At 42.6% G+C, this 15004-nt stretch overlaps 1 protein-coding gene across 1 annotated transcript; it reads right to left on the reverse strand.

Moving 5' to 3' along the window:
* Positions 1–1335: 1335 nt before the first annotated feature.
* Positions 1336–14883, reverse strand: snorc (secondary ossification center associated regulator of chondrocyte maturation). The gene is made up of 3 exons (XM_066709770.1): positions 12793–14883; positions 3591–3761; positions 1336–3465 (listed from the first exon to the last, which is right to left on the reverse strand). The coding sequence occupies exons 1-3, from the start codon at positions 12863–12865 to the stop codon at positions 3356–3358; spliced, it is 354 nt and encodes a 117-aa protein (XP_066565867.1). The 5' UTR covers positions 12866–14883; the 3' UTR covers positions 1336–3355.
* Between the last annotated feature and the right edge of the window lie 121 nt (positions 14884–15004).

The following is a 15004-nucleotide window of genomic DNA, read 5'->3' on the forward strand; positions in this document are numbered from 1 at the left end:
GCTGTTGTAGCCCATCCGCCTCAAGGTTGTACGTGTTGTGGCTTCACGAATGCTTTGCTGCATACCTCGGTTGTAACGAGTGGTTATTTCAGTCAAAATTGCTCTTCTATCAGCTTGAATCAGTCGGCCCATTCTCCTCTGACCTCTAGCATCAACAAGGCATTTTCGCCCACAGGACTGCCGCATACTGGATGTTTTTCCCTTTTCACACCATTCTTGTAAACCCTAGAAATGGTTGTGCGTGAAAATCCCAGTAACTGAGCAGATTGTGAAATACTCAGACCGGCCCGTCTGGCACCAACAATCATGCCACGCTCAAAATTGCTTAAATCACCTTTCTTTCCCATTCAGACATTCAGTTTGGAGTTCAGGAGATTGTCTTGACCAGGACCACACCCCTAAATGCATTGAAGCAACTGCCATGTGATTGGTTGATTAGATAATTGCATTAATGAGAAATTGAACAGGTGTTCCTAATAATCCTTTAGGTGAGTGTGTATATATATATATATATATATATATATATATATACACACATACACACACACACACATTTCCATGTCTTCTAATCTTAGCATTCTGCCTTTGGTATATAAACATATAAAGGTTTTGTGTGTGCGTTTATGCAAGTGTGTGCGGAGATGGATGCGTAGTTGTGTGTTTCAGTGTTTTATCAAGATATAGATTGAAATGTATAGCGAGAGAGAGACGCTCACCTCTGACAGTGACAGAAGTGGACGGACGGTGACATTTGCGCCTTATCACAAGACTTTGAGTAACTCGTGTGTTACATCTTTTCAATGGTCTCTTTTGTTACCCCAGAAAACAGCTGCATTTCGCCTTCCATCTGGGATTAATAACATAAAATCAAATCAAAGGATCGCTTCTGATGCACTTAATAACTGGCAAATTGGCCCTGTGTATATAATCTGAACGGTGCGTTTTCGGATGCTGTCACCTCACAAAAGCTGACGTGTCGCCATAAGTACTCAAACTCAGGAGCCCCTACAGAAGGATTAAATACAAGGCCAATAATTTTATTTCAGAAGCTTTTCTTATTTGACATCCTCCTATTTCTGTATAAGGCACAAGAGCGTTTATCATCAGCTCTCGCACACACACCTAAGGGGGATCTATAAACAGCCTGGGTATAAAGGCTCTTTTTACTGAATCCGCCTGCAACTCCTTGAAGAAAGGAAGATTATGCTTGTGATCGCTGGTAACCCATGTTTTACGGTTTCATTCTCTGCTTCTCACCAAACCACACATCTCTGTGCTGACTTTCCTCGTTGTGTATATCGCTCTGCGCAGTGCATTACATATGCGACTACACAATCCATAAACAGACAACTTTATTTTAAAACCGGTCACCACAAAACAAACAGGCTCCATCAAAATTAAAATTAAAACAATTCCTACAGGCTAGGTTAAATATTTATTGGAAAGAAAACTAATTGCATAAAGTGTCAAACTTTCACATTGAAACCCTTGGAAAAGGCTTTTCAAATTATTATTTCACCCTACATTAAATCCCACTCTATAAGGAAGCAGCTGGCCAAATTGGTCAATATTATTACATTTTAACGGCTGCATGAACAAATGGTTGTGCATAAACAAACACATTCTGTTAACAACTGGATGGCAAAGATCAGAGGTCATAAACCCCAGGCCCTGTGGAGCCATCAATAGCACATTAAGAGTGAATCTGACTCTCTGAAAGTGTCTGAGAATTCAAAAATGCAGATACCAGGAAAGTCTGGATTACTTATTTACCTGTATGTGCACTGTGAGGTGGTGCATGCTGGGAAAGCACAGAGAGCACTTGGCAACGTAGCAGCATACAGCTCAGGTTTCAGTTGTATGCTCCAAGTGAATACTCAGAGCTCATTGGATCAAATCCAGTCCCCCCGGTTCAAATAGAAGGACTGTCGATCCCTACCAAAGGATTGGGAGACTGAATAACGCTACACGGGTAACATGTCCTTCCTCAGAGGACACGGATCTCTATGCCCTTGTCCTGACTCGGAAGAAATACGTAACCAGGCCCGAGATTGTCTCTTCACAGCGTGCTCTACAAGTATATTGTCCCTGTGAACACAATGCACTTTCACACAGCTGGGCGGGAGTCAGTTCAGAGGGTGTTTTTATGATCAATTGGAAAACGAAGGAAACCACAATGGCAGTGGAGTTTACATCACTTTTGAGGAGTCAGTGATTCAAGGGTGGCATGTTGGAGTCACTTCTACCCTACAGTGGTAGAAAGTGTCCCCGCACAGCCAGCTCCTTGTGTAAGTTGTATTTTAAAAATCTATAACTTCACCACAACACATTATAAATCAATAACTAAGGACAAGCAAATATACTTCTGGTTAGTCTCACTTTAAAACCCCTTTACATTAATGATTACTACATAAAACAACTGTCTTCTGTCTGGCATGTAAACTGGCACTGTTTGTATGTTTATATTTTCCAACTAGGCTTCAAAATTAACAAAAAACGTATTCCAGACTCATTTTAAAATGTTAAAATATTTACACAGAGTTCCCCTGTTATCTTATGAGGAGTTTATATGAAATGCCTGCATTTTTCTCTCTTCTCATTAAAAGGTAAAACAAGGTTTCTCTATAAAGGGTGGGGTGGGGGGGTAATGATATATATGGTATTTCAGTAGAGCCTCAGTTCGTAAACCTTGCTCTTTGTTGACACACCCTGGATACAGATTCTAGTCATTGCTGAGCTGTTGTTTCCAGGATTTCTCCTGAGCTTATAAAACCAAACCTGCCATCTCCAAAAACCGCTCTCTCTCGCTCGGATGTACACAGACTAACCATTTGTGCTTATATGACAGTAAAAGATAATGATCTCCCAGAATCCAGTTTAATGCAATCTACATTCACAATCAGGTGAAAGACAAGCTGGGATGAAGCATGGAATCTCCTACAACGACAACTGGAGACAGCTCGCTGGAGGCTGATCTAAACGCAAGGAATTAAAACTGTGACGAAACGATGGGATATGCAAGCAAGCGACCATATCAAATGCTTGGAACTCACATTACCCCAAGCACTTTCTTCTCAAGCTTCCCCCCGAGCCACATCTAGGCTTTCTTGTTCCTCCGAGTACCGCGGAGATCGGAAATTAAATATGGAGGCTGGGTTCTGAAAACCGCTAGCTTGCTTCTGTTATCCTCGAGGCTCTACTGTAGTCCGCTGCAAGAGAGTTGGTCTGAGGGGAAAAAGACTTCAGAGGGTTGAGAGGCGGGGCGGGGGTGTGCGAGGGGGCGGGACGGTGCACCAGCAGGCTGGGTCAGGAGTGGGGTGGTCGGGTGGGCAGGGCAGGGGGCTGGTTGCGGTCTCTAAGCGGTGGTGAACTTCTTGAGCGTGATGACGATCAGGGCTATGAGCACAGACGCCCCCAGGATCACGGCGATCACTATTGCTGCGATGGCGCCGGGGCCCAACACACCTGTGCAGAGGGGGACACAGCGGGAGAAAACAGTCAGGAGACGACGTTCAAGTCCATCTAAAACATTTATACATGATATAGATATTAGTATTTATTAGGTTATCACAGCACCCCCAAGCACTTACTTTCCTCGTGGTCCATCGGCTGGTCCATCGAGTGGGTGGTATCCACGTACTCTATGACGTAATCTGTGTGGTCACGCAAGGGGTACCTCGTGGTGATGTCATAAGCTCCTGCCCCTGACGTCGTCTCCAGGTTCTCGCTGTGTGGAGTGGGGGAGGGTTCAGCCACCGTCTCTAGGGAAACACCAGACACCTGAAATTAGACTACTAAATCACCGCTTCAGCACACTCTCAAAAGCTCTCTCTATCACAAAGGTGAAGGTGTGGATCCCCCCCTGCCCTCCTCAGTTTTGCTTTGCAAGCAGTGAACTGCTATGTGTGAAAAGGACTCTTTGTTGAAGGGAACCATTTAGTGCCGATCGCGGATAACCTCCATGCTTTCTCACATCTCCTGGTTACATTCCTCCTCTGTGTGGAGAGACCTTGACACTTTTCACATCCACACAGCAGCCGGAGCAGAGAGTTCCCCCTGGACTGGGAGAAGTCAGGATATGAACCCAGCATACAGTGTTACAAGAATGGGCAGGAATACCTTTTGAGACCTATTTAAGACATCTGTTTAGATGGTACTAAATTGGATAGATGGTCATTTTCAAATAGCGGATGTCACCTTCGATAAAGACAACTGCTAAATAACTTTTCAAATTTGCAGATCAACCTAAAACAGGTGGCTCAGCAGATACAATCTGCTGATCAATCAAAACCAAACCAGAGGAGCTTTTCCAGATCAGCAAGGACACATGCACCCGGGGACACAAATGGAAATTGGGCTTCAAGGCATTCAAGACAGAAAACAGGAGACACTTCTTCACACAGAGAGTCGTCACAATCTGAACAAACTCCCCAGCGATGTGGTTGAATCGCCAATTTGGGAACATTTAAAAACAGACTGTATGGCATCCTTGGATCACTTAGTAATTAATGGACACCAAACGAGCACGATGGGGCGAATAGTATGCTCGTTTGTACACTTTCTTATGTATGTACGAATGTGCATCACAGTACTGCCCTTCAAAACAAGCAGCCGCTACACTGCACATGACCTCTGGCATGCTCCACAACTGTTACATGCAAATCTTTTAAAATGTAAAATGTTATTTCTGATGAGCATTCATCAACTGAAGTCAACTGAATATGTTTGTTTAGGCTCAAAAGAACAAAGCACTGATAAGTTTACTCATTCACATATTAACTTGAGCTAAAGACAAAATAAACACTGAACGGAAACAAGTGAGACTACAGAACCATTAAAGAGACTGTGTATAAATGTGTGTGTGTGTGTGTGTGTAACCATGTGGTTAGAACAGTGCAAAGGAACGGGAAAGACTAGCCTAGAAGTTGCCATCCTAACTATTGTCCAATTTAAAGTTTATTTTTTGATACTTTGGGTGGACGATTTTTTGTATGGAATACATACGTTGCAATGTTGATTTAGTCCTACATGTATGTATTTATTTAAAAATGTACCCTCAACGTTTAGATTGGTTTCTGTGTTACTTAATGGGAATTCTGTTTATTTTGTGTTTTGTGTTCATGACTTTCTCTCCTAATGTCAGGGATTGCGTGTTGCTAGTCTGCTCTCCGTTGAAAGCACGCAGTACTTAAATAGATACCGAACTTGAAAATTAACTTAATCTGGAGCCATACAAAATATGTATCTGGGGAAGGGTGAATGCCAGAACGAGCCAGATCAGTACCATAGACTCGTTCCCTCTTAAAACCAGTGGTGAAAACAACAAAGAGAACTCAATGATAAGACGTGAATTGACCAGTTCTGGACCAGAACGAATTTTACAGCACCTAAAACGACCCATGGCACTTGTTTACAACCATTCAAGAACGATTACATTTAAGCATTTAATACAAGTAGAATAGGATGATTTTCTTTATGAAATTCATATAATACTGAGAAAAGCCAACATTAATTAATTACTCATTCCTCTAAACCAGGAAAACATTCACTGAGACTTGGGCACAGATTCTACATTTCCTCTAGTTTACCTTTTTAACCAATTCCACACACACACACAAACAGTAATCTGTATAACACAACACTCAATGCCTCACTATTTTGCTTAGATCCTTTTACCTTATTTTTATTTTTTATGAATATAATTATATTTATACTGGAATCTGAAAGGTGCATCTGTGTCTTGGTTTGTCCATTTGTTTGTCTGTTAGACAAAGAGCTGGACAGAACGGACTCTCCCATACAGAAGCCTGGGTTAGTTACGGGGGTTAAACAGGCACCCCATACAAACATGAGCGAGGGGTGGTGGTGGGGAAAAAAATCTCTATAAATACCTGTATTAAATTTTAAAAACTGCCTGAAAGACTGTTCTGAAGATGCTGACTAAATTAAATAAATATTTATGACATAATGAAGTGAGAACTGCTGTCTTGTTATCAAACTGTCAAGAAAATGTTCACTTGTCAAGGGCAACGGAAAGCCAACAAGACGTGTTAATTGCAAACACTTTAGAATAATGGAAGCAAATTCCTAATGTATGAATCCCACAGGAATAACAGCTGAATACTTCACGCCGTTCCCCTGGGCTTTATTGTTGATCTCGTGTATCAGTCCTCAACCCAAACCTATTGTGTAGTCCTGTCTATTACTCTGAGCACAAGTAATGTGAGCAACACCGGCATTCAGAGGAAGTGCATGACATTCAGATGTTACTCATCCGTCAATTCACTTTGAATTACTGTCAGGTGTGGCCCATTCATTAATACAGAATGACAGAACGAATTGGTATAAATTGACTGCGGATGGTGGAATGCTTTTGGTACAATTGAATGCCCCCCCCCCCCAACTACACTTAAAACCTGTTTCATGAGCATGAGGTATACAGCATTTAAATACATATAAGACAGCTTTCTCACCTTTCCATTTATACTGCAAATCATTCACCCACTTTAAACTCCAGGCCGACAGAACTGGACACTGGGGTTAATTTTTAAAAGGAGTTGTTAAGTATAAATGAGCAAAGACGAACACACACCAAAATGAATAAATAGTAATAAAAAGAAAACACAACAGCTCAGAGAAGATTAAAGAATGTTTGGATTCTCTGTAGTGGAATAACCAGAAGCTGGCACTGTTAAAAATGATAACTAAAGCTCCCCGCTGCCGAGATGGAGAAGTTCTGTATTACACTGTGTGAGACACCTCTATACAATAAGAGACACCCTTCACAGGACCTGTTAACTTGCACGATGCAGGAACCTGTAGGACCGTGACAGGCTGCACCACTGAGGGTTTCAATACGTCTCAGGCCCAAAACACACCTAAACTTAGACCTACTGGCTGATTGCAAATGGGTAATTTTATTGTCGACAGGGTAAAAATTTATACTGAGTTTGCGAGTAGGTCCAAGTTTTGATTTGGTCCAGGCCTAAGTCATTCAGTGCATTAGGGTCCTACTTTCTTAAAAAGGATAGATGTGCAGAAAAAATAACTACGACGACACGTGAGCAGGAACCAGCGCATCTCCATCCGATAGCGCCCTTTTGCAACCATCATAAAATAGTTACCGGGCAATTCTGCCGTTAGCTTTGCTGAGTCAATGTCAATAGGGCTTCACAACAGGTTTGTGGTGTCATTCAAGGGACTGAACACAATGAGGCAGCTGATATTCAGAGCACAGGTACAGGCTATATGTTGTGTTACCTTCTTCTTTAGTACTTCAAATCTGGGGCCCATTGTCAGTGTCAATGGCTGCGTTACTGTTCACTGACGCCTCATTCGCAGCTATGAGGCGGCCGCTACAAACCCATCTCTGACTAACTCAAGTGGAAGAGCTGAAATACACAAACAAACACACAAACAAACAAAGTAAGCCCTATGAATCACCAGTGACAGAATAACTGCAAAAAAAACCCGAACAGCTCACGAAGGCCAAAGATAGCAAACTGATTAGTAAAAGCTGAGACACGTACAATGAAGACTCAATCCCTAAGACCGGTCTAAAATGCTAAATTAACCCCAGCTTTTCTTTAACCATGGTAATTATCAGACGGATGCAATCGGAACAGTCGGCTGCTTAAAATAAAGCCATCGCCTAATATTTTGATTCAGTCTAACTCAACTGACCAGAGGAGTATTTTTAACACGGAGAGAAACTAATAGGTATTTACTTTGTGGAGCATGGATTTCCTGTGCTGAGAAAAGCCACAGGTACTGCTCCCTGGGCCCTTGCCAAGCTTCCCCATCAATAGGGGCCTTCTCTGGCCGGGCACAAAGCCCTGCTTGTGCCGCCAACAGAGGCAGAATGTCCTAACGCAGAGGGCCAGGAATTCTGAGATGTCAATGCGTGTTAAATAAACTTGTTTATGAACGCTGTGGAAATGTGTTGCTTGTGGAAAGAAAAACACTTAACTTGAAAATATGCTTTTCTGTTTGTCCACCTTACCCCCCCTTCAACCTCTGCCTTTTTTCACCCAAATTAAGTTACACCCTCATGTCTGGTATATTGTCTGTACTGGTGCCATTTGATCTTGGCATTACCTTGCTTGAGTTCGAGACAATGACCTTCCTGTTTGATGGACAGAGAGACAGGGAGGCAGAAAGTGCCCAAAATAGATAGAGAGACCGAGTAGGACACAGACAGAGAGGCAGAGAAAGACAGAGATGGACAGACAGGGATGGGGAGGCAGAGATCCGAGTTCAAACCTAGCACACATTACATTGTTACACTCAGCAAAGCCTGCCTAAATACAGCTCACTGTGTTGTGGGAAACAAAGTGAATCAAGGTATATATTGTCAAGTTTCAGCTTCACAACCAAAATATGCAGTTGAGCCCGGATGAGAAGTGAAGCACTGCTCTCCCCCAAGTGCAGTTTAAGGAATCGAGTGCCGTGGAGATGAAGAACATTTCTGACAGCGCAGGGAGTCTGCAATGGAGTGGCCCCCACTGAATTGTGAGATGTATTAGCCTCAAATTGCTGGTAAAAATTGGTTCTTGTCAAACCCAGTTCTTCTGGGTATCAAGGTTGAGCTGCAGTACAATAGAAGTGACCTCGTTCACAGACATGCCGTTCTCCAGATGACACGAGCATTTGAGCACAAGGGTTGGCCAAACTTATGGGAACAAACTGAAGAACGAACAGCTGATGGGAGGTTGACTGCAGCCTTTGAATGTGTGTTTGTGTGCAGGCCAGGGGCCACCGAGATGGGGAAGGGGCAGAGACTGTGGAGCTCTCCCAATTCCGGTTGGATCAGGATTTCTCATACAGCACAGAAAAGAGTTCAGCCAGGCTGTGGAGCCAAGCAAACGGACGCCTGACTGACGCCCAGAACAGACGTCCAAACCCGGGCCTGTATCTCAGTTCAACCCAGCTTACCTCCACACTCAGACTGTGAACACGGACCCTGCTGGCAGAAATCTAGGTTTGAAAAGGGTTATACAATGAAGTTCTTGAAAGTGAGACTAAATGCTGCTTAAATTCAATGGAAAAAGTAGCAGTTTAAGTTGAGTACTTTTATTTTAAAAAGGTAATTCCCACAGGCAGATACTTCCTCTTAACTAATGTAATTAACTTAATGAAGATAACACTTGAAAAGGTATAATTAACATAACTAATAGGTTTTACAGTTAAGGGATTCTGGTTTAGAAAAGTAGCACAATAAAGGCCGGTGACGAGTCAGTGCGGAGGATTCAAACACCAACGGCACTGAAGATACCCAACTCGAAGAGGGGTTACTCTGTGCATACTCAGAGGGCGCTGTCAACTAAGCAGCACCGGTAGATTTGCAGGTCTATTCTGGTGACAGTTCATGAGATCTGAAGTACGTCAGAGGTCACAAAATATATTAAAAACGAAAAGGTTTAAAAAAAAAAAAAAGGGAGGGGGTTGATTTCTATATTTAAATAATTACTTTCTGCTCAAATAAACATCTTACCCATAGAGGGAGGCTTGTGCCAATGGAAAAAAAGTGAAGTTGTACAGATGTACAGATGCAATTTTATTTGCACCGTTTCTTGAATGTTTTATTTATATTTTGCTTTTATTAATCTATTACATAAAATGTAATAAATATTCAATGTCTTGTAAAGTACACACACGCAACACAATGACAAGGCACAGTATGATGAGAGGGTTACACAGGCGCCCTACTTAGCCTATGAAACCCGCAATCAAACCAGTTAATTATATGGTCAAGCATGTGCAAATGTAAGATGTGTAATGTTTTATACTAGGGGGGCTCATGTGATGTATATTAGCCCCAAATTGCTGGTAAAAACTGGTTCTTGTCAAACCCAGTTCTTCTGGGTATCAAGGTTGAGCTGCAGTACAATAGCACAGAAAGGCAGTGACCTCGTTCACAGACATGCCGTTCTCCAGATGACTATCCACGGGGCCGGATTACATGAGTATTTGAGCACAAGGGTTGGCCAAACTCATGGGAACAAACTGATGAACGAACAGCTGATGGGAAGTTGACTGAAGCCTTTGAATGTGCATTTGTGTGCAGGCCAGGGGCCACCGAGATGGGAGAGCTCCAGTGCGTCTCTTCACCTAAACCGGTTGGATCAGGATTTCTCACACGGCGCAGAAAGAAGAGTTCAGCCAGGCTGTGGAGCCGAGCAAACTGCTGGGGTGAAACGCAGGCACTGCCTGACCCGACTGACGCCCAGCACAGATGCCCCAACCTAGGCCCGTGTATCTAACTGGGTGTCTTCTTTACCTCCCAGTTAGTTTAATAAAAACAGGGCAAATAAGTTGATTAAATCACAACCATAACAGTTTCAATCAAACTATTTATTTCTAGTTTCTAAACAATCCCTTTGCTCTCTTGCTTACTCTACCGAGGTTGTAACACTGCATGATTAATGAATAAAACTGCCTGGATAGACACAGCTGGTGGCATGTAAGAGAAAATATACAATGCTTCAATGACCTAGTGATTGGGAGGATTAAAGATTTCGACATTTTAATTGAAGTATTGATTCACTACAATAGACCCATAGTGAGTCCGTGCCATAAACCGCACTTCATTTCTGAGCATCATTCAGCCCTCTGAAAAGAAAAGAAAGGCTCATTGAATTGAGTCTTGCCATTCGCATATTTTATTGATACATTGATTTCACAGTCGGCACACTTACAGACCAGCAGTTTATGTTGGGCTGCATGCGGAAAGTAGCGGGCTGACTCATAAACGTTTAGACACATACTGATTCGAGTCTTGGTACAATCATGGAATATATACCCCAGTTCAATGGATTATATGTTTTCAGAAACCATAGAACGATGAGCTGGTGAGCTACAAAGACGGATCAGCTTCCTTGATGCTCAACTGAGATTTGAAGTACCAACAAGTAAGGGAAGCTGAAGAGAAAACAGGAGACCCAGATTTTGACAACAGATTGTAACAAACTCCCCAGCGATGCAGTTGAAGCGACAATTTGGGAACATTAAAAAATAGACTGCATAGGATCCTTGGATCACTTAGTTATTAATGGACACCAAACGAGCATGATGTTCTTATGTTCTTAGTGGGTCTCAGAAAAGCAGGCCTTGCTCACGTCTGTTTCAATGGAATTCACTGTGACATAATTCTGACTGGAAACTGAATGACTTTTCAATTTCACTTTCATTCTGCAACACTTTAAAGTGACTTGAAGTGCTCAAATACCCAGTGAAAACAGTGTGAAAATGGAGGACAGAGCTGAAATTCTACAAGTCTCTAAGATCTGTATAAATTCAGGTCACCTGAAATATTTTCAAAGATAGGCTCTCTTCAGCTTCCATGACAATTTCTTTTTGATAACTAAGTTGTCCGTAGATTCCGGGGGCGAAAAGTTATTTTTTCCTTTTCTTCTTCTCTGCTTGGGTGGCTATTTGAAGTCTGATTTAGTAAAATGTATTTACTTTAGCATGGTAGACCCTTCTGTGTGGGGCTGAAAACACCCTTGTCTACAACTTCATTATGAACTGCACTGAGGAGGCTGGGATTCGATACATTTCCATGGAGCCACTGGAGGACTGAGCACGGCTTCATGAACAGAACCGAACTGTTTAGGGAGTATTCCGAACGTTACTCTGAAATCAAGGTTAAAAAAAAAAAAAAAAAAAAAAAAAAAAAAAACATTCCTGGTGTTTTGTACAAATAAATTGTCTTGCACACAAACAAACAAAAAAAAAAATACATTGCTATGCAAGATAAGATTGGTTAACCTCTGAATTCATCCTATTTCACTGTATTTGCGCATCTTTCCCCTCTATACAATATTGTATTGTTCACTATGCAAACGAATGAGTAAATTGGGGCAACACTTGAAATTGGGGGGACATTCCTTGTTAGCGAGGAGGGAAACTATGAGCACGCATGAGAGAGAGAGAGGATTTGAAGGCGAGATCCTGATAAAATTAACGAGTTCTGGCATTACATCTTTCCCCTGCTTTGGCATTGTTCCCTGCAAGAGCAATGCAACATCATCCCCATGCAGCGTTACAGACGGTACTGTATGTGACTTGGAAACTCATTCACTTAACTTGTGAGACAAGAAAACTTTCTGACTTACAGACACAGACTAAGACAGTGAGGGGATTGAGCAGGCTCTCAAAGTTTAAATCAAAACCCCCCATTTAGAAACTCCAGTAAAAGGTCAGCATTGTCCACTTCCACTTAAATACAACATGTCCTCAACACAAAATATAAAAAATGAAGACAAAGTGAAATGATAATGGCTATCACTAAGTCTAAATTTCTTCTAATGTAATGCATTGATAAGCAGTTGTATATCAAAAAAACACACACACATATATATATATATATACATACATACATATATATACATATATACATATATACATACATATATATATATATATAATACATATACACACACACATACATACATACATATATATATATACATATACACATACATATACACACACACACAAATGTAGAACCTGCAAATATAGCATGCTAAATTAACAAAACGGTAATTTCCACACCTTTTAAATGTATTTCTTTCAGTTTTCTGTCAAAAAGGACGTGCGATCATTTTTTTCCATTAGGTTGATGACTTCCCAATCTATGGTGTTAATCAGGGAGTGGGGAGTGGGGTGTGTGTGTGTTTGTGTGTGGGGGGGGGGATGGCTCCTGAACCTCTCTAGTCCCCCAAGCCCCTTCCCCCCCTCCTCCCCGCCAAAAAGCCAAATAGCCGAACAAGAACAGAGCCACAACCCTACCTGTCCTGGCCGTTGCCATCCACAGGCCCAGCAGGGTGAGCAGGAAGAATCTCTGGGGTTTGCTTGAAGCCATCTTTCCTCCGTGAAGCCTGAGGGGACTCTCAACAGCTCTGCCTGCAGAGGTTAAAGGGAGGCTGTCCTGAGGAGAAAAAGGAAGGAGAGAGAGAGAGAGAGAGAGGGGGGCACTGTGTGCACAATACTGACTTTGTCAGCACCTCTGACTGCCCACCCACCTTAAAACCCTCAGACACGCACACAAACTGCCCTCGCAGGAGCAGGCAAGCCAGACAGTCTGCCTGCCTCCTATAACCCTCCTGCACAGTGAGTGAGAGAGAGAGATTAATGGTTCCTTCTGTCCTGGGACAGGAGGTCTGTGCCCCCTGACACACACTCTCTTCCAGACTGAAAGACGCAGGAATGGCAGCCATGAGGGGAAAAAGTAAAACTAAAACTTTAGTAGTAGATCCCCTTTGCAGAGAGACCAGTGACAAGCCCTGACAGAAATAATACACATTGTATCGTACTAAGCAGCAACCGAAACCCTGAAGTGGAACATAGAGAGATCTTTAAACTGGTAATTGTGGATTGTGTGCACATGGATAACTTAAAAGCTTTAAAAGCCTATTTAAAAGTGAAAAAAATCTATAAATAAAAAAATTGAGCAGGAACGCCGATTACAGAGGACTGATACAAAGGGAAGATAGTTCTTTATTAACAACAGATTGTTCTTAAACTGAGAATCCTTACGGCAAGATTAATCGAAGAGAACGTTTATACAAGGAACAAAGACTTGCCTATATGCCTGGCCTTGGCACATGAGCGTATTACTGTATGGATGCATTGAAACAACCGTCTTACGAAATTAAGAACGAACAGTCATTGCACCGCCTCTGAATACAAGTCCTTTAGGCCCGTGGAAGACAATAGCTCACAAATTGGGAAAGGTGGCTGAAAACCTGGGTTCTTCTGGTTTGTCAGTTGTCAAGTGCTTGTGTGTGGGCAGCCTCAAGAAGAAAAGAAAATGAATTTGCGACTTGGTCTGCAGCTGAATGGCAACTGGATTCATCACATGTCCCATGATGAACAGCCTACACCAAGCACGCACCCGACCCTACTGAATCTTACCTTGAGACTGTGCCGGTCAGTTCAATAAGGCCGCAGTAAAGTTAGCACAGCACATCAATACCCGGGGCAATCGTCACACCAAAACCCCTGATCGCTGGGATGCCTTTACCGATTCCTGTGGACGTCACCCAGCAAAACCACTTCTTAAGAATGATTCATATTCATGTAATTCCTGTGCCGAGAATAGACCGCAAACCTGCCGACATCTTGTGAAGCATGGCACCATGAGACGTTAACCCCAGCTTGTACTCGTGCAGCGGCCGAGTCCCAGTCTGGTCTGCAGCTACTGGTGAACCAGCCCCTGCTCCTGCTCGCCAGGTCTGGAGAGAAATGCTTGCCTCTCGGCTATGGGCGTCTCTAGGAAGAGCATTCCCCGAGGGACACACTCTTACCATCGCAATATGGCATCTTCACAGAGACCTCATAAGACAAGTCCTCATCGGGAAGTGACAAGCACATAACATTAACAGTCAGAACAAAAACACAGAGAGTGAAGTGAAGTGAAGAGAAGATGACTGAAAATGATTGGAACCAAGGCAAATGCAACACTCAGATTTCCTCAGGTTTGATTATAGAACGGAGATTCAGATTAATTCCTATTAATAAATGTTGTTCATAAGACCACATGAGACTTGACATGAGATGCAGCTGTCAATAAAATACATTCATACAAGAAAAGGGCAGTACAGGACTTCTATACACAATGTGTGAGGGAGACCTGAACAAACCATCTACTCATCCTCCTCCAAGAGTTCAATCACAGCACACGCCGTGTCGATAACGGCCAACCACAGCGATGCATGTAGTCTGATTGAAGGCCTGGGGGCAACCTAAACAGAAACCGGGCTGGCGTTCATAAATGCAAAACAAAGTAACATAAAAAAAGACAAGCCCAGATTGATTACTCTCCAGAAACACCTCAAGTATAACACATTTTGAATGAATACACCATTGAAAACCTTACGATTCAGCTTTTGGAGAGGTTTATGGCTCTGAACGCAGCTGTGAACTGCCTCTCAAAGGCTCTTGTGGCTGTTAGTGAATGGTCTGATCACATTAGAAACAGAGGAGATATTTTGGATGGAGC

The sequence above is a fragment of the Amia ocellicauda genome, chromosome 7, assembly GCF_036373705.1.
Source record: "Amia ocellicauda isolate fAmiCal2 chromosome 7, fAmiCal2.hap1, whole genome shotgun sequence".
Taxonomy (NCBI): domain Eukaryota; kingdom Metazoa; phylum Chordata; class Actinopteri; order Amiiformes; family Amiidae; genus Amia; species Amia ocellicauda.